The 20,666-nt window shown below is 46.5% G+C and overlaps 2 protein-coding genes and 1 pseudogene across 4 annotated transcripts; 2 read left to right on the top strand and 1 right to left on the bottom strand.

The window, feature by feature from the left end:
* The first annotated feature begins 772 nt into the window (after positions 1-772).
* LOC136453312 (proteasome subunit alpha type-1-like) lies at positions 773-3,179 on the top strand. Of its 3 annotated transcripts, none has more exons than XR_010759005.1 (3): positions 773-1,350; positions 1,776-1,913; positions 2,899-3,179. XR_010759005.1 is itself a non-coding variant. In XM_066453885.1 (2 exons), exons 1-2 carry the CDS (start codon positions 1,000-1,002, stop codon positions 1,821-1,823), a joined length of 399 nt encoding a protein of 132 aa, XP_066309982.1. In that variant the 5' UTR covers positions 773-999; the 3' UTR covers positions 1,824-2,675. The 3 variants fall into 3 exon arrangements, 1 of the variants encoding a protein (XP_066309982.1); XR_010759006.1 differs by having other exon boundaries at positions 1,781-1,913; positions 2,899-3,175; XM_066453885.1 differs by lacking the exon at positions 2,899-3,179 and having other exon boundaries at positions 1,776-2,675.
* A 3,937-nt stretch (positions 3,180-7,116) lies between these two features.
* Positions 7,117-8,586, top strand: LOC136453313 (zinc finger A20 and AN1 domain-containing stress-associated protein 3-like). The gene has a single exon (XM_066453886.1). It carries the CDS (start codon positions 7,790-7,792, stop codon positions 8,360-8,362), a length of 573 nt encoding a protein of 190 aa, XP_066309983.1. The 5' UTR covers positions 7,117-7,789; the 3' UTR covers positions 8,363-8,586.
* Positions 8,587-8,996: 410 nt separating this feature from the next.
* On the bottom strand, positions 8,997-11,356 carry LOC136453314 (protein DETOXIFICATION 33-like; annotated as a pseudogene).
* Positions 11,357-20,666: the final 9,310 nt, after the last annotated feature.

A 20,666-nucleotide genomic window follows, 5' to 3' on the forward strand; every position in this document is an offset into this window, starting at 1 on the left:
CACGAGCTGGTGGTGAGTCGGAGTCGTTGGTTGGTCGACGAGGATGGAATAATCCAGTTGGGTTCGCCTGCCGAGCCAGCCAGGCGTGCGCCAGCCGCCGGGGCGGCTTTGGTAAGTTTCGGCGCGCGCGCTCGGGGCCTGGCGCCTGCCTCTCTTTCCGGCGCAGGCCGTTGCTTGGCTCGGGTTGGTTGCTACCGTGCCGCCGCGGGGCTTGGCTCCCATTTTGATGGTTCACCAGGGCTGGGCGTGCTTAAAGGAGACCTGCCGTGCTTTGCTGCTGCTGCTCGGCTTGCGTGACGGTCAGCGCCTGCGTTGAGGTCAGCTAAATGGTCCCGAAGAGGCCGCAGAGCGAAACTGATCGAGGCCAAGAAAACAATGCTCAGATGGTGAGCACGTTTTGGTGGCACCCCATGCTTCAAGGTACCAGAGATGACCAGGTTCATCGTGAGATTGCAAAGGTGTGTGATCAGCGTGGTTACCGTAATAACACACTGAAAGCAAGTACTGTACTAGCCCCAGTAGAATACAGTTACTAATTAAGCTGTAAATGATTATTCTTCTCTACCTATATAATACACCACTTTAAATTATCCTACAGCTACCGAACAAATCCCACCTCTACAGTCACGACCTAAACTACGTCCACCCCACAAAACACACATAAAAAAAGATAACATTAAAAACGTACGTACCAAATTAACTCTCACTCATTCTCTCTCCTTGCTCAACCACATCCGACGATGGATATTCTTGGGATCTCCCACCACCCATCTCCCCACTTCACCGCTCCACCCCACCCACGCGCGCAGACGCCGGTGCCTTCTCTTGCTTTTTCGTTCCCCCCTTCAACCAGAAGAAGCCCGACGCCCTCGCCGCTGCCACCAAAATCGCACGCGAGCCCAAGAGATCCCCAAACCCTACCTACACTCGCCCGCCGGCCAGCGCACTCGGGGATCCTCGAATCGAGCAGGTTGACGAAGGAAGAAGGGAGCCTCGAAGATGTTCCGCAACCAGTATGACACCGACGTGACCACGTGGAGCCCCCAGGGGCGGCTGTTCCAGGTGGAGTACGCCATGGAGGCCGTCAAGCAGGGATCCGCCTGCGTCGGGCTCTGTTCCCGCACCCACGCCGTCCTCGCCGCCGTCAACAAGCCTGCCTCTGAGCTCTCCTCCTACCAGCGGAAGGTGTTCCGCGTCGCTGAGCACGCCGGGGTCGCGCTCGCCGGCCTCACCGCCGACGGACGCGTCCTCTCGCGCTTCCTCCGCAACGAGTGCATCAACCACTCCTTCGTCTACGAGGCGCCGCTCCCCATCTCCAGGCTCGCGCTCAAGCTCGCCGACAAGGCGCAGGTCCGTACGTCTCCTTTCGCATCTCAGACTCCCCTTTCCCTCCCTCCCGTGATCCCGATCTCCTCTCTTACGAGCCCGCGGGCAGAGTGGAACATTAGAATTCCCATAGTTTGAGTCGCTGTACGAGTCAGGATTTGTGCTTCAGTTCAGTGATTGTTTGTCTGATCTGTGATTGGAGTCTGGCCGTTTAGGGTGTTCTGCTGATGCGATTTATTAGAATTTTACGGTAATATATAGTTTTCCTACTGGCTTGCCCTTAGTCCGCACTGTTATACTGAAGGTCTCTGTCCTCCACAAGTCTGAAGTCTGAACTTCTCTCTCCTAATCTTCACCTGATGTAGTTGACATGTTATTCTGATTGTAGTTGATAATAAGAACCGGTGTTCTACTGTCCGAGAGCAAAACTAATATTTTTTTTCTATCAGCTCAGCCCCACAGATACAACTACCACCTTCTTTGTCAACGATAACTGAACAAGGACAAATCTCAGTTCGAGAAACAATGCTTAGTTGCTTACTCATGTTTCACATTCAAGTCTCCCTACTGTTGTTGCACCTACAAAGGTAACTGTTCATATTTGTTTAATTAATTTTTTGGTGTGTATAAAGAGATCTTGTAAATGATTGCCAAATCAAGCGCAAACACCCTCGCCCCTCAAGTATGCTGTTCTCATTATCTTCATACTTCCTGTAAAACTGCTATCATGTCATGGAAATTGTAGTGTTCTAGCTAACAATGAATCCAAAATATATATTCTTCAAATCCAAAATAGACACTTGGTAAGGATAAACACAAACTTTCTTTTAGTGTACTTTGCTTTATACAACATTTTAGTACTATACGGAAATTTAGTAGCTAACCACTGCAATTTAATGTGGGCGCTATGCTATTATAATGATGTTTTACACCATATTTTTGAGCTTATTCCTATGGAAGTCCATGATTGGAAAAACTGTACGAAGTCTTTAAAAAACAGATTTGAAGTCTGGTATGGGGATGTGAGAAGTAGGAGAGAAATAGGAAGATGTTGTAAGGAGACGGACTCTGATGATGGTAACGCAAGCTGAACATACATGATTCGATCAGAGCTCAGCGAGTTGTTTGGTGTGGGATATGGAGATGTTAGCTCTTAACTTTACAAATGTTTATGTACTTCATACCACTTGAGTTTTTAATGTCATGTAGCCTATTGTATAGCAGCTTTAGAGCTTTGGAGTATGAGTCAAAATGAGGAGGAATAAAATTATGTTCGTTACAATAGAATACGATGATATTGTAATCTTATTATAGACACACATTCTCTTTTTTTATATACTTTTGAAAAATGTGATTTTATAAATAATAACAAAAATTATTTGATTTAAAATTATGTGTAATGTGTTACCGTGTAAAACCAAAAAGGCGTAAGTGCCAAAGGTCAACATGTTCTATTTAAAGCTCGAAGGAATGAAAAGAAAAATACAAATTGTTTTTTTGTGTGTGTCAAAAATCACTTATTTTCAATTACTACTCCCAAGCAAGAAGCATCTCTATTATCTTTGTTTGCAGATATACTCCGACGATCTGTAGAATTTGGTGTGGTCACCGGTGGTTCTGTGTGGTATGATGCCCCATCAGATCCTGTGAAGCTTCTGACGCAGGACAGAAGAGCACTCATGAATTTTCTTTTTTCCCCCTTGGAGACTTGGTTTACAGACTAAATCACCGAATTGGAGATTGCAGCATGACTACTGCAATTATATTGAACTATGGGAAAAACATTTGTTGTTTTCATGTGCGTCTCAAAGATAAATTCGTTGCGTTAGCACGGGCATTATACTAGTGTAAGTAGTACACCGGTTCATTTGAGGATCCCAGGACCCAGGCTCAGCTTTCAAAGCATCTGTGTGCGTTTTCTGCTGGCATTGCTCTTGGTCGGGTCTAGAGGCTCACTCCTTGCAAAGGGGTCTATTTATCAACTCAAGGCAACGGTGGTCCCGTAACAAGAACGTGGGTATACATCTACAACTTGTTTCTTCAACAAATGGAACGCGTACCAAATCTAAATGGAACGATGGTAGAATGAGTTAACACAAGTTTTCACAAAATTTAAAACAGATAATTCTGAAACAATAAAATAGTAGATAACTCTCCAGCTAGACTACATCAGTGCACCCTGCAGCCTATCTAGTTTTCTGAGATGATTCTGAGCTAAGTATTTGACACTTGATGAGACTCTTCAGCTGCTCAAGCCTCAAGGCCCTTATTAATAGACGACCCACGCGACGCAAGGGTCATTTCGAATTTCAGTTTTCCTTTTTTATCTTAAAAAATAGAGCTGACGGTTCGGTTTTTGGTACCGTTAACGAGCGTAGGTGTGTTGGCCGGCGGCGAGCCACGACTCCGCTTCGCGGACGTCCGCGGTTGCTGAGTCGTGTACCATCATTATTTGGGACGGCGTTCCGCCATGTTGCCGTTCTGTGAATCGGAACGAAGTTTTTCCGATACGTGGAACGTACCCACGTTCCGCGTTCCTGGCTGTTAAGGGGTGGGTCTACCTAATCTGGGAACATGTTGAAAAGAATTATGTCAAACAAGCATCGATCAAACAACATTTCTCCGTAGACTTTTATACTATAGTAGAGATTATATGCTACTTCTTGAAATACAAATACTTACTTGAATCGAAAATCTAGATTTATCATGAGTCAAACTATTTTAACTTTCAACATTAATATTAAAACTTCATATAGATTGACAGCACAAAGATTTGCACTACTAAGGTTGCTGTGAAAAGTTTTTTTTCGTAATATATGTAACTCTTTTCATTTAGATAGTCCATCTTGTGTAGATACTGCTAGTCAATACTTATATATTGTTTAACTTAGAACAAATCTTGATCGACAGACATATATTTCCGACTGGATGGAGATCGTACGAACTAGTTGTGCGTACGAGCCACCAAATATGTTGAACCCATGGCGTAGCCACAGCACGTGTGGTTGAAAAGAATAGAACATTTCTTGGATTGGGCCACAGAAAAAAAAAATGTTCTTGTTGCGCTTGTCACGCCTGCCATTTTGGCTGGGCCGGGCTACCTATTAATTTTGAACTGCAAAAATGAAAAGGAAAAAGTCTACTTAACCTCCCACCTTTCATACATGGTCTACTTCACCCCCAACTATGAAACCGTCTGTTTTACCCCCTAAATTTTCCAAAACCGTCTACTTTACCCCCCCCCCCCCCCCCCGGGTGGTTTTTGACAGCGGCTTGCTATAGTAACAACGGGTTTGCTACAGTGATTGTGGGTTTGAATTTTTTCCGGTGAACCTTTGAAAAATCACAGTAAATCATAGAAAAATCATAAAATAAACAATCTAATTTTGTTGGACTCCACATGAGTAGATCTACATAGTGAATATATAATACGGTATGCTTTAGTACAAAATTTTTACTGTAGCCTTAGATTAATTGGAAAATCTAATTTTGTCTGTAATTAATTGGAATAATTCATAGCTACAGCTTCTATGGTCCAATTGTGGTGAAATTTTTATGGTACGCTAATTATTGTATGCTTGAACTATAGTAAAAATTTCGTACTCATTGGACTATGTATAACTTAGTTATAGATAAATTCTAATTAATTACAGACAAAATTGGATTTTTCAATTAATCTAAAGCTACAAAAAAAAAATGTACTAAAGCATACCGTATTATATATTCACTGTGTAGATCTACTCATGTGGAGTCCAATAAAATTAGATTTTTCATTTTATGATTTTTCTATGATTTACTATGATTTTTCAAAAATTCACCGAAAATAAAAAAAAAGAAAATTCAAAACCACTGGCACTGTAGCAAACCCACCGTTGCTGTAGCAGACCCACCGTTACTGTAGCACCCGCCGCTGAAAACCGCCCCGGGGTAAAATAGACGGTTTTAGAAAGTTCAGGGGGTAAAACAGACGGTTTCATAGTTGGGGGTGAAGTAGACCAAGTATGAAAGGTGGGGAGTTAAGTAGACTTTTTTCAAAATGAAAATATTATTCTGCCCAGGCCCAGGTACCCAGCAAGCTAAAATAAGGAAAGGAAATGCATGTTCCTTGGACAGTTAGACTGATAGTACTGTTCTGCCCACAAGTTCAATCGTTGAGCCGACCTCTTTCATGGACAGGCTTTGGACTCGGGTTGTCGGTGGGCGCCTAGTATCAGTACTTTGGTCTAGTCCTGCTGTCCTGATTTCTGAATAAAGGAAAATCATCCAAAACGAAGTAGAGTTTCAAAGAGCCGGCTCTCTTGTTTTGTTTTTCAAAACTCAGAAAGCACGCAACAAGCATGCACACCACACTTTATAAAGAAAGCATGCATGATTAGATATGGCAATGAGATTATACTCAATAACTCAATGGATATCACCTGCGATAGCCATAAAAAATGCGAACACATCATATCACCAACACGGTTACATAGCAAACGGGAAACCAGTAGCGCCCGTCTATATGAGCACATTACACACGGGTGAAACCGTCACATAAAAAGTCACTGTACATGAGGCAGCATCTGATGGTTGGATAGTCAATTGATATCTAGCCACATCATGCTGTAACGTGGCGCGCGAGGTAACAGCAGCGAGGCCTCTGAAGAGTGAAGAGGCATGGCAACATTTCTTTTTGTTTCCTACCTTTTTCCAATTATTTTCATCCACTTATTTTTTTAAAACCTTTTGCTTTAGAAAAAAATTGTTTTGCATATTTCCTTTTGTAAATATAGTAATATTTTCCTCAGACAAAACAAAAGTTGATAAATAAACTTGTTTTATATAATTTTTATATGTATATGTTTGCCCTATAATTGAATATGTGCACAAACTTTTGTCATTTAAATATACTCCCTCCATCCTACAATAGAAGTTGTTATGAGATGTGTGCAGGTCAAACTTTCTCATTTTGACTAGGTTTATAAAAAATACGTGCAACATTTATATATCCAAATAAGTTTATTATGAAAGTATATTAAACGATCTATCTAATGATACTAATTATGTATTATAAATATTAATATTCTTTTATATATAATTGATCAAAGTTAAAAAAAAGCTGACTTCTCGAGAAGCGAGAACTACTTCTATTTTGGGACAGATGGAGTATAAACTTTTGTACATGAATTTGTTTATGCAATTTTGCGTGTAAAATTTGGTTTTTTTCAATTCGTGTTCATATTTTTTTTAATTTGTGTTGAAATGATCATGTCAAGCATTCCGGTTCAACTTTGGATACAACTCCACCCCATGTCTCATCACGAATCGTGTTTATTGTTTCACAATTCACACTCTAGACTAGAAACATCACTTTCTCAGTTTTATCATACAAATTATAGTTTCGTTTGATTACTAAAGACAGTCCGAATCAAGTCAAGAAACGAAAAGAGAGAATTCATATCCGGAGAATAATTTGAATCTGTCTAGCCAATAATCAGTTGTTTTAGCCAGTCCCAACAATCAGATTTTTTCCATACACTTACACTGTCTTGTAACTATATTTACACCGTCTTATTACTATATTTACAGTTATTTCTTCAGTGTAATTTATTGGACAGTGGTGTAATTTCAGAATAACATAAATATATGCCAATTTTTTCAAAAAAAATACAAATTGTTTTTATGGATTCCATATACGGGAGAAATACATTTCAAATTGTTCACAAATTTTAAAACAAATTACAAATTATTCACAAAATGCGGTGGACCCACCCTCCCCCAACCTTATCCCTTCTTCCACCGAGTAGAGGCTTCTGCTCTCCACCTAGCACTACTGCAGAGAAAATCGATCGGACCGCTGGAGGCTCCGCTGGCGAGCACCTGCCTGGTGCTAGGAGCGCACGGCGCAGGGCAAGCAGCGATACTGCTGAGCAGGGGCGAGCGGCCTGCTCTGCCTGGGCGCTGGACTGAAGGGCCCTGAGATCGAAGCAGAGAAACAGAGGAAGAGAGACCGAACGGGCCGGTCGATTCTGCCGAGGGGAGCGTTGCGGTGGAGGAGGATTGGGCGGCGGCCTCTGCCAAGGAGCCGCCCTCGCTGCCGTCGCGCGGGGTGGCGGTGGATCCGAGCGCCAGCGACCCCACCCGCCGCGCACCCAAGCCGAGCGCGCCGCATATCGCCAGGCACAGAGAGCGAGATGGACGGCCGCAGATCTGGTTGTTAGAGAGAGCCAAAACAACCGGCTGAGAGATAGCAATTCTGAATAATTTTGGGTCCATCCACCCCGAGTTCAGAGTCTGAATCGTAGCCGTCCGCACCCTCACCCTGGATTCGATCTGTGACGCGCTATAAATCCTGTCCCGCACCACGCTTCGCACCAATCTACTCAAGGGACGATCCATCAGAGACACCAAAGCGTAGGGCGTTCTACAACCGCTGCACCACCCCCTGCGTGAACGCGATCGTGATCCGCACACCGCGCGCAGGATGTCGCAGCAGCAGATAGGTAGCAGTGGCGCCCCGCCGATGTGCGCCGCGGGCTGCGGTTTCTTCGGGAGCCCAGCGACCCTCGGCATGTGCTCCGTCTGCTACAAGAAGCACTGCTGCACCATGACGGACGGTCCAGGCGCCTCCTCCGCCGCCACGGCGTTCGATCCCGTGGTCGCGCGATCCACCCCTACCGCGGTGACCCCCGAGCCCAGCGCCGCCGGTTCCGCCGCGGCGGCTAAGCCAACGGTGGCGGCCGCGCCCGCGCCCGCCGCCAGCGTCTGTTTGTTGGCTCCTCTTGCTAAAGGCGCCGCATCGGAAGCCGCCGCTGTGTCGCCGCCCCCCGCGCCCGAGGCGGCGGCGAAGAAGAAGGCGCCGCCGGGCCTGTGCGCGGCGTGCTGCAAGAAGGTGGGGCTCACGGGGTTCGTGTGCCGATGCGGGAAGACGTTCTGCGGGAGCCACCGGTACGCGGAGGAGCACGGCTGCAGCTTCGACTTCAAGGGCGCCAGCCGTGACGCCATCGCCCGCGCCAACCCGGTCATCAAGGCGGAGAAGCTGACTGGCAAGATCTGATCGGCGGCTCAGCGCCCACGTACGCATCTTCCTTCACGGAGTTCGTCGTCGTAGGTTTTGTAGCCAGGTCGTGGCTTCTGCATCTCTGTCTCTGTAATGGATCAGATGGATGTCCATGTGTAGGCGCCTCATGCATGCTGTTCAGATCATCAGATGTCATCCGTGTAACCTATTTGATCGTCGTCATCGAACACGAGTATATGCATATATATGAATTTGTTTTCTTCTCCTTTCCGTCCAATCAAAGATGGCATGGGCTTTCTCACTCTGTATTTTGTTTATTTTCATTGCCAAATTTTAGTAGTGAACGATTAGTTGTTTTTTTTTTCCTTTGCGAATATGAATGATTGGTTCTTGATTCCCTGTGAGCATGCCTTCTTGCAAGTGCTTAATACGGACCTAAAAAAGTGCTTAATACGTGAGGAACCATGGCCCCTCTGAGGTGTGCAGCAGGGCCCGGCTGTGAGCAAGAGCAAGCCGCCCGAGCTGCCCGGCCGGTCGAGTAGGCCGAGCAAAGTCATCATCAATCAGGTGAGTTCGAGAAACCAAGTGTCTACTCAATGGTTCAAACGTCAAACGCACGCACACAGCTGTAGGCGTCTCACATTTTTCCATCTGTTACAAGTCCTACTACTCCACACTTCATCACACACTAGATGATTCTGAATTTCTGACGGCTGAAAATGGTAAAAATTCCTGTTTTTATTCTATATTGGCTTCCTATGAAACAGGTGCGGCGGTGTTTTCACTTGGTCTCGTTTCTTGAGTCTGTGGCAGCTCGACGTTTCCTCCCCACACCCGTATTCTCTCCTCTGCTAGCATAGCCTGCACAAAATGTTCCAGAACATGGGAACAAGAGCAGAAAAATAATGTTGCAGAATATGGGAACAAAAGCAGAAAAGAAGATGATGAAGAGGTAGTTACTAGATACTCCAGCTGGAGTAGTACTGTACCTCTTTCTGCCATTTGGTTCTGCTGAGGATTACAAACAGAATCACAGTCTGTAACACCGTTCCGATCAACACGCCCACCCAAATCCCCTGCAGCACATACAAGATCAGCAAATTGCCTTTGAGGAAGGAAGGCCATCAAATACGGAGCAACATCGCATCTTCCAGGCCTGTCTTACTGTTGCATTGAGCTTCAGCTTGAAGCCAAACACAGCTGCGAGGGGCAGGCCGACGAGGTAGTAGCTGCCGATGTTAACGAACGCGACTAAGGACTGCCACCCGGCACCGATCGCCACGCCTACAACAAACACCAACGGCTTTGAGCATGAGCATGAAAACAACCAGCTGCGTGCATACTGCATCGTCAGTGTTTTCTCTGAAAAATCAGGAATTGCGCAATGCAGATTCTAGTACCTGACAACACCGGCTGGATGCTGTTGACTGTTGAGGAATATGGTGGCGGCCAGGAGGTACCCCAGCTTGGCAGTCGCCCTGACGACCACGCCGTCGCCCGTGAAAAGCCGAGGCATCTGCTTCCTCGCCGCCAGAGCAACGGCCGTGAAGATCACCCCGATGGCGGACGATGTGGCGGTGGCAACGACGACGGAGAATTTGGCCGCCTTTGGATGGTTGGCGCCAAGCTCGTTCGACACGCGAACACTGACGTACGGGGAACGAAACGGAAAGGAAGAGCTACGTATGTCAGTGGCCAGTACTGCCAACAATTGAGAGCTCAAAGATCTCTTTTTATTTCAGAAATATATATATATACATGAAAGGTGCCGAAAAGCAAAACAGTATTGGACGTTACCTTACTGCAGCATTGAATCCAACAGCAACCATCAGTGTCCAAAGCTGATAGTTCATGCTGTTACAGCAATAAAAAAAGAATTATTATTGAACCATCACGATTTCAGGGACCACACAGGCCTGCCAACGTGTTCTCTGTGAAATGCAACAAATGGCACTTACCATATGGAGATCGCATCAACTTGAATCTCAGGCATCCAACCAGAATGAGCACTGCCGTATAATACCACATCTCTAGGCTGCGCCAACCAGACATATTATATATGTCAATCAGTAATATATATTCCCCGACGCAGCGATTAGTGAACCCAATCAATCAAGAAGGAAAAAGAAGAAGGCGTGTATACGAACCACAGCATGACAGCCGGGGCGATGGAGAGCCTGACGAAGCCACCGAGGCTGGCAAACGCCTTGCGCGAGAACCCTGTCCATGCCCTGGGGAAGGAGCCGCCGACGAGGTACACGAACTGCGCCACGTTGACGAGCCACCAGGAGACGTCGCCCACGACGGCGGCGCCGACCAGGCCGCGGCCGAGCCTGGCCACGACGAGCCAGTTGAGCAGTGCGTGCACGGCTAGCACGGCGCCCGAGATGGCCGTCATGACCCACACCCTTCTCTGCGCCTGGTAGAACTTCTGCATGGGGAAGTTGACGGCGTACGAGAACAGCTGCGCCACGCACCAGCGCGCGTACCGCCCCGACACCGCCGAGATGTCCGCGGACTGCCGGAGCAGGCGGAGGATCGGGGACGTGAAGATGTAGAGCGGGAGCAGGACGATGGAGGTGGCGAGGCGCAGATGATCCAGGACCGCTGCATGTAGACGCCCAGCATCTGGAGCTGCCCGGCGCCCACGGCCTGCCCGCACAGCGTCTCCAGGGCGCTCCCCATACCAAGCTGCATACGATCGATGGGCACGCAGAGAGAAAGTAAAATCAGTGATCAGTCACATAGGCGGCGATATGCTACGCCGTAAGACTTAAGACGACGACGAGATTGGTGGCTGTTGATTACCAGGAGGCCGAAGGCGAGGCCCTCGACGACGCCGTTGACGATGGAGACAGCGGCGAGCTCGACCTTGCCGATGTGGCCGACGAAGGCCGTGGTGACGAAGCCGAGCAGGAACTGGAAGATCCCGGTGAGGATGACCGGCCCCGCGACTCGCCACAGGTTCTTGCACTCGTCCGACCAGTTCTTGCGCCTGCTGCTGGCCACCGCCCCCGCAGCCGGCGCCATCTGCTCGGACGCTTACGGTGCACGCGCGTCGCGTACGTACGAGGTGCTCGTACACGCCGTGAGTCGCTGCACAAGACGAGCTACCCATAGCGCCACCTTTTGTAGATACAGGTCAAGGTTGGAGTCCAAGTTCGCAGCTGAGTTGACCAAAGGGGTTGCGGACGCCATCAAGAAGAGCTAGAGCTAGAGCTAGAGCCAGAGCTGCTAGCTTGCTGCGACAAACTAGACCGAAGGGGTTGGTGGCCGCAGCCATTGTGGATACAGGCCGCGAGGCTCCAAACTCGAGCCAGAGCCAGCTCTTATCCGATGAGGTGTCAGGTGATGACATGCACATCCGGTGAAGAGGGAAGCGGCTGCGGCAGGCCGCTTTGAAGTCTGAAGAGTATAGCGGCCCGGCGGTTGTTGCTGTGGCCCGGGTGCGATTCAGGTGTACGGTCTGTGAGTGTGACGGTGCGAGTCAAAATGCGTCGGCGGAAGCAGAAAGTCTGCTCAGAACTCCCCTCTGCTTGAAGAGGTTTGGTTTCACTTTGGTTGCAGACTTTGGAGTCCATTCAGCCAAACACATGGATAGATTAAACCCACAGATTAGCGTCATAGCAGCCCAGACTGATTCTCCTAATCAGTGAGGAGCTCGAAAACTATACCTATTGAGTACGCTCGCATGGCCCCCGGGCCCATTAGCGAATGGCTTAGTGGGCCCCAAAAGGCCACTTCAGGAAAAGGGCTTAGTGCCTGGAGAAAGAGCCGAGAAGCTAAGTCCTGTTCGGGTGGCCTACCCCCGGGGGCTCAGCCAGTCTACTTCAGGGGATGGCTACCGAGCAAGCGCCACCATGCTCGCCTGGCCTTGGCTCAAGCCATACTCCAACCTCAACCGATGCCAGAAATATACCTCGAATCTGTCAGGCATCCAGTGTCTACCAGGAATATACCCCGGAATCTGTCAGGCATCCAGTGACAAGAAGACAGAGCTTAGCCAACCGGTCCCGAAATGCAAAAGACAATGGTGAGGATCAAGAGGCAAAGGAGGCCTCAATGCCCCCTCAACGTTAAGAGGGGGAGAGAAGGGTGGAGCCGGGAGAAGAAAGACGATCTTATGGATAATATGGTCTATTTACTGTTCTTTATATCTCTCTTGTACCATGGAAGTATATAATTTAATGCATGCAGTGTCCAATGGCAAAGAAGTATAATTTTCTGATGGTGCTAGGCAAATTTCTAGGTTGTCAGTGTGCATCAACAAATACCACGTATGAACGGTGTCCTTAGCAAAATTTGACAACCCTAAACCTTATTAATTTGCACCTGCTGCAAGTGTTTACTCTAAGTTCAACTGTTGGTGAAAATTCTATAAGAGGCCGTTTGGATCCTTTCATTTGTAGGAATTGAAATCTAATTAATAAATTAGGCTATTTGGCTTGGAATTTGACATTCCACAACTTTTCAAAGTTCACATATAAGCCTATCTTAAATTCATATGATGGTAGATAGAAATTGATACTATAGATTATCATTCTATATTTCTATTTTGCAACTTATAACACACTCTTCAACTCGCTCTCCTATGGTAGAAAATGCAACATCTAAGGGCGTGGGACATAGTCCCCGGGTACCCCACGAGGAAGGGAGAAGGTCTAGTTCGACTAGAATTTCTCATATGTAATCCTAGTAACATTGCTACCCTGTAATCCTACTAGAACTCCTCTATTGTAACCGACTAGGAGACTTGCCTCCTGAGCTATATAAAGGAGGGCAAGACTCCCTAGATCGACAGGCCATGACACACACAATCATATCAATCAATCGAACACAAAAGGCCATACACTTACTGGACGTAAAAGGTTATTACTCGATCACGAGGGCTCGAACCAGTATAAATTGTTAGTCTCTTTGCGTTTATTATAGAGTTCTGCGTACGCCAAAGCCCTTCAATCATTGTCCCGGGTAGCCCCATGACGAGTTGCCGGTCATCAAACACCGACAGCTAGCGCGCCAGGTAGAGGATTTCGGCGACTTCACGATCGAGAGCTCAACGGACCTCGACAACATGATTTTTGTGGTGGGATCCACCTTCATCTTCGGCTCCTGGATATGCACGGCGGACTACACCGGTCAGCTCCAAAGTCGTCTCATGGAGACCCCGACGCATCAAGCTTCTCCGATGGCTTCACCAGCCATGCTGGATCTTCTCGTCGAGAAGTTTTCGCGTCTTTCGATCTCCGAGCCAACTCGGACTCAGGAGGTCGTGGAAGACATAGACTCTCACTCAAACACGAACAATCTGTCCGGATTGGAGATCCAATCTAAGGTCCAAGTTGAAGACCCAATTCGTCTTCCACTCGGACTCAAGAATCAAGCTTCAATCTATCAAGATACAATCAGCTACCTGCCTACCACATGCAGTCAAAGAAAGAGATACCATTGATGGGTGCCCAGAAGGGTTTAGTCTTGTCCATTACATCCAAGGGAAGCATCGTTCACTGGCCGGGTGCTCGACCCGGTACCTCTTCATTAGATCCATCTCGTCTAGTCGGCATGGTGAACTCCTGCCCTATCAAGATGGTAGTACTCTTTCAGCTAACAACGATCACAATTCCACGGAGATCGTGAATAGTGTGATGACTTTAGAATCTAGGACGCACTCGGTAACAAGACACTCTAGAGAAGTCTTCATGGCCAGTTACCCACCTTAGATCCCTATGCCACAGGCTCCAGATATTCAAGACAGAAAGGAGACCTTGTCCAACATCTCCCCAGACCCCCAGTACTAGATGGGGAGACGGACGAGCAGAGGTAGCCAGGGAAAGAAAGAACAGAGCACGATAGGCTCGTCGTAACCGTGCCCAACACCGTAAGAAAGAGTGGGAGCGGTATCAAGCAGCCTGCCAAGAAGTTGAACGATAGCGCTTGGCCGCTAAAGCTGAGGCCGAACAACGCTACTGAGATCAAGAAAGAGAACAGCAACGTCAAGAGCGTGACACCTTCAGGGCCTCTGCCTCACGCAACCTTGGCGCCAAGTTCATGGAAGTAGCTGGCCATAGGGTTTTTACCACACCCTACGCCAATGTCTATGCCCTAGCAAAACGAGCTAGCCGCTATAGAGAACCCAACTGATGATCAACGACGTCTCAAGGTCATCCTAGATTCCACAGCCCTATAGATGCAAGCAGCAAGGGGGGCATCTGCTGCTCCCAACCCTTCTCGAGGGCCAGATCCTCACGCTCATGCCAACTCTCGACAGGGAAACACGCACCGAGCACCAGCCCACTCGTGTCTAGGGCCTTAGGGTAACCAGAATAGGAATTAGGGTGCCGCATAGTCTACCAATCATCATCAAGAGTACCACTACAATAACAGGGAAGGAAGAGGTGAGTCCGAGTACAGGGAAGTCAGCATATTCCCCGACAGAATCCCATGTTTCTCAGACAGACTCCTTTATGTCTGGCTTCCCTACAAGTTCAAGCCGCCCAACCATTCCAAGTACGATGGAAAGACAGAGCCCAATCAGTGGTTGCACATCTATTCTCAGTCCATTGAGTTGGCTGGTGGCGATGATGACATCAAAGTTCTATATTTTTCTATGGCACTCGAGCCCGTGCCACTCGCCTGGTTTGACAAGCTACGACCCAACTCCATTCGTACTTGGGAACAGCTTCAGCGCAAGTTATGTGAAAATTTCTATGGCGTCCTCACCCATCCAAGCACTCGGATAGAGCTCAGAACATGCAAACAGAAGCCAGACAAAACCTTCCAGGAATATTATCGCCGCTTTGCAAAGTTAAGAGCCCAAGTCTATGACATTACAGACACAGAGGTGATTGAGCACTTCTCCAATGGGATCAAGTACAAGTAGCAATTTAAAAGTTTTTGTGACGATAACCCAGAGACTATAACACCCCTGGTGTTATGAGCTTGTTCAGCACCAAGATTAAGGCATAAGAGAAATTAGCAAAACAAGTTCTCAGGTTTTGAAATTTAAAGCGCACATGAAATGATAAGCGAATCTTACGTGACTCACTTTTGTGGTTGAGAGAAATCAAATAAATATCTAAGTTAATTGACTTAGTGCGTGAAAATGCTAATGAAAATTCTAACAAAAAAATAGAATAAGTAGTTTTAATTGTTTGGCACGAAAATCAAATTTGAAATTAAAATAAGCCCTTTTCGTTTAGGCGGCAAGCACTTGAACTTATGTTTAAAGTATCATTTCTGGCGAATTATATTAAGCAAAATAATTAAATAGTGCTTAAATATTTTGTTCCTATAGTTTAGTATAAAGTATGGACTATTGCATGAAGTACTTGTTGGTTTAAGTTAATAAAGTTTAAACCTTTTAAAAAATGATGACAAAAGTGCTAATGGTTGTTTAGTTCAAACTGAATCCTTGCCTCTTCTAAGCCTAAAAAGGAAGGAGACAATGCTGTTTTGGCATTCAAATTCTAACTAAATTGTTTAAACACTAGCTTCATATTCTTGTACCGTTGGTTGCCTCTAAGTGAGTACTTGAGCATGGTATAGGTGGTAGTGGTGTTGGGTGTCACGTTGCCCTCTTAAAAATTGCCCAAACTTCGTTAAAACGTGTTGAAACCATGTTGTTGGTGCTTTGTTCGCGAACTGGCGTTCAGCGTGGCGAGCTCATGTAGACATTCTTTTATCACCTCTAGGTGCTTCCTGCTCATGGCGATTACTCTGCTTGATAGCTAGTATTGCTGGCTTTAGGCTAGGGGAATTAGTTGAACCTCAATCATGATCATTAGCAGCTTTTGCTTCGCTGTAAAATGCGTGCATATCACCAGTTGCTACCTCTCGGTCCGAGTTCATGGTCACCATGTGCGTGGGCGCTGCTGGCGCCGGGCTCAGGCCATGGCCAGGCTGCTGCCGCTGGCTAGCTCACGTGCCCTGATGATGCCGCGTAGCGCCTATGGCCTGGTGTTGGTCGGTCCCAGCTGGCTGTGGCCTGGCTCCCGCTTATGACAGAACTGCCTGAAATAACACGCTTTCGGAGGTGCTCGTCTTCCACTAAACACTAAGCACTCCAAAAGTTAGCTACATCGGATAGTTTCGTCGAGCACACCTCCAAGGGAGAACTCAAAACAATCCACGTTTTACAACTAGAATCCAATAATGAGTACGAGTTTATAATACTTAGTTCATTTTATACAACAAGAATTCTTAGAAATTATTTACTACAATACTAGAGTTTAGAGTGCCATAATTAAACAGCGGAATGAAAATAAACATCTAACAGAAATGATACAAGGATACGTCTGTGCCCACTAGAAGAATCCTCCACACAAGAGCTACTTCTCAAGCTGCTCCTGCAACAGGGGTAAAATAAACCCTGAATACTCAATGTACTCACAAGACTTACCCGACTAGTGGGAATAGTTTTCCGACTCTCAAGGATATGTTAGGCAATATGGGTTTGCTATTTTCTTTTTGTTTGTGAAAAGCATTACTAATAGTTCATCCTTATAGTCAAGTTTTATTAGCAGTCATGATTACTTCATTAGCTAACCATTCTAGGTAAGCACCTGTTCTACTTTCAAGCAAGGGTTGAGCAATTAGAACCATTTCACCATCTTTTATCTTCCAGTTCTTACTACGGTGCTAGACCATAGCCAAGTCATACCGTCTCACGAAAAAGGCGATTCATGAACCAATGTATCCCAGCTGGGTACTCTGAAACACATGCCCCATTTGTACCACAGGCACAAACAAGACCAACCCATTCCACTCCTATCATAGGGTCTAGGTCCCCGTCCAAACTTGGACTCCAAACCCCCACACTTGAGACCTGGTCTCAATATGATGATTAGACCTCCACCTTTCCCTGCCTCCAATCAGTCAGTCCGAAAAGAGCCAAAACCCACGACAAGAGCATAACGAGCCTTCCTGCTCCCATAAGCAAGTATGTGCTCAGGATAATAAGTCTATGACCGGACTACCATCCACAACAATAGACGATCCTCAAGCGACATGAATAGGGAAAACAGTGTAACCAAGCTAAGCCCCGTTGGTCGTGGGACACAACGTGTTACCCACCAATACTCATACCATATCCCTGCCCGGTCTCCATTTTTCCTTTCATCATTTTATTATGAGAGTAATAATAATCTCCTATTGTGAGCAACGGCAGGTTACTCACGCTACCGATGACCTAAGCATATCATCTACTCGAACCTACACTAGTAAGACTCTTAGGACAGGTATATCTATGCATGTGGTTTCTATAAAATTCCTGTAACGTAAATTCACAACACATATATATACGGTGAATTATAAAATAGAGGTTATGCACTGGGGCTTGCCTTAGGCAGACGCGGTGTCAGCTGAGTCGGTCAGTGGCGGCTCTAGGACCTCCTCCTACATAAGAATCTCCTCCTCATACTCCTCGATGATCTCCTATAACTCGTGATCGCCGGTGGTCACGATCTCCACCAACTCGTTCTCTACATGCATGCGATGATGATGCAACACTTAGCATTTAGGCAACATCAACTCTTAAACTAAGAATACGCATACTAAGCTACTAAGCTAGCTCTAATGACTAAGGTACTAAGCTAACTACCATCTTCATCAAGCAAAGTGTTATGTTCAACTAACAAACACTTGGCTTTGCAAATTAAAGGTATATCTTTATTCCTACTAAGGATTTAATGCATATTGAAACATAGAGCATTTAACCACCCTACTGCTGAGTCTATTCTAAGGCTACAAAAATTACAGTGAGTACATAATAATACAATTAAGCTACTATAAAAATTAGAGCTTGGCCATGCCCGCTTCAAGGCTTGGTGGGGTCGGGCAGCCAGAGGACTTAATGACGAGGCCGTGGACGCGTTGAATCGGATTGAGGTGAACTCTCCCTGGCTGATTGTGAGGGTGCGACTCTAACGGTAGAGGCGGTAGGGAGATGGGATGGGTCCGAGCTCTGGCCGTCCTCACCTTAGTGGCAAGCGGTCGGCCGAACCCGAGGCAGCGTCTACGCACTCGCTACGTGGCAACGTGGCCAGACCACATGGGCGCGCGAAGGCAGGTTGGGGCACGACATGTGCGGCCATAGTGCCATTAAGGCAAGGCGACGGTGCAAGGGAGCTGAGACAACCCACGTGCGCGTGATGACAAGGTGAGCAGCAGTAGCGTAGCATGGCGTCACAGCGACAGCAGCACCGCACGACAGCGGCCAAGGGCGGCAGTGGCTACACCCCGGCAGCTCGGCAAGGCGATAGTGGCGGTGATAGCGGCACGGTGGCAAGGGGAGCAGCAACGCAGCGGCCTACAGTGCCAGGCCACAACCTAGCCATGACAAGGCCGAAAGCAACCTCGGCCGGCCACATGTGGTAGCACGCGTGCGCGAGGGGTGGCAAGCATGGCGACGCCGTGTGCCCGAGCGTGGTGACCGCGCCCACACGGCAAACCAGCCCGAGACCGTGTCGTGCATGAATTTTAAAGCGTCGATAGCAACTAAACTGTTGAGGTTGACACTAAACCGCCTTCACTATGCTAAAGAGGGTCTATTAGGCTACCAATCTGAGCTAAAACACGACATCACCTCTTAACACAAGTTCGCAAAATAAATCCCAAACATGGCATTGTCTTGCTGTCAATAAACTTAAAGAATCATCTAAGTATTGGGCTGAATTCAATTTCAAGTTCCATTTCTAGGCCATATGAAGCATTAGCCAGCGAAGGTATTTTTCAACAGCAAGGATTTCATTGTCATCTACAAAGTTTGTACTTCAAACTTTATTTAGGTGTCGCACACATGTTCTATAATATTTTTGCTCAATAAAAATTGGTTTTTAACCCTACTTGACATAACATGAGCTATTGAATCAATTTTTATTTAACATTTTTATTGGTCATTTTAGGTTACAAGAAATTTATCTACACATTCTATCATATGCATTATCACATAAACATGAGGCTCATGATAGAGTTTAGTAGTTTGTTTAGGGCATAACACCGAGGGTGTTACAACTCTACCCCCTTAAATAAAATCTCGTCCTGAGATTTCATGTGTCTGCCTAGTGTGGGAAAGAGATAAGAAATAAATTTCAATTTACATAATTACCTTGGTGAACTAGAAATGAGATGGGGATAATGCTCTAGAATATAACTCTCCTGTTCCAAAGTTGCTTCGTCCTCCGAATGATTTTGCCATTGGACTTTATAGAATTTTACCACTTTGTTCTTAGTGACTCTCTCTCTTTCATCCAATATTTTGACAGGGTGCTCAATATAAGAAAGATCAGGATGGAGAGGGAGTCCTTCAATTTCCACCACTTCATCGGGAACCCTCAAACACTTCTTTAACTGGGAAACATGGAATACATTATAGACTGCTGACAAAATATCTGGGAGTTGGAGAAGGTAAGCAATAGTACCACACCGTTCCAAAACTTTATAAGATCCAACATAACGAGGAGCTAACTTTCCACGGACTCCAAACCGATGCACACCTCTCATCGGGGATACCTTTAGGTACACATGGTCACCAACTTCAAACTACAAGGGCCTTCTCCTCTTGTCCGCATAAGCTTTCTGATGGTTCTGAGCCGCTTTCAAATGACTCTAAATAACACTGACTTGCTCTCTTGCTACCTTTATGAAATCAGGTCCAAAGTAACCATGGTCATCCACTTCAACCCGGTTAAGAGGTGTTCTACACTTCTTGCCATACAGGGCCTCAAAAGGTGCCATTTGAATGCTTTCTTGATAGCTATTGTTATAAGAAAACTCAGCTAAAGACATGCATTCATCCCATTTTTCTAGATAAGAAATGGCACAAGCTCTCGACATGTCTTCAAGTACTTGATTGACCATTTCTGTCTGACCATCAGTTTATAGGTGATAAGCTGAGCTTCTGAGGAGGCGAGTACCAAGGCACTTCTAGAGTTGCTCCCAAAAGCGAGAGACAAAAATTGACCCTCTATCAGAGGCAATTGTGAGAGGAACTCCATGTAGGGTCACAACCCAATCAAAATACAACTTGGCATACTTCTTAGCTGAATACCTTATATCCACCGAGAGGAAATGAGCAGACTTGGTAAGGCGATCCACAATGACCCAAATAGAGTCATACCCCTTTGTCGTGCAAGGCAAACCTACAACAAAGTCTATGGAAATATCCTCCCATTTCCAAACAGGGATAGGCAAGGGCTGTAGAAATCTAGGCGTACACATATGGTCCGCCTTAACCCTTCCGCAAATGTCATATTCTGAGATGTATTTGGCAATATCCTATTTCATATTTGGCCACCAATATAAGCGACGCAAATCATGATACATCTTGTTACTTCCCGGATGA

The sequence above is a fragment of the Miscanthus floridulus genome, chromosome 5 (assembly GCF_019320115.1).
Source record: "Miscanthus floridulus cultivar M001 chromosome 5, ASM1932011v1, whole genome shotgun sequence".
Lineage (NCBI taxonomy): Eukaryota > Viridiplantae > Streptophyta > Magnoliopsida > Poales > Poaceae > Miscanthus > Miscanthus floridulus.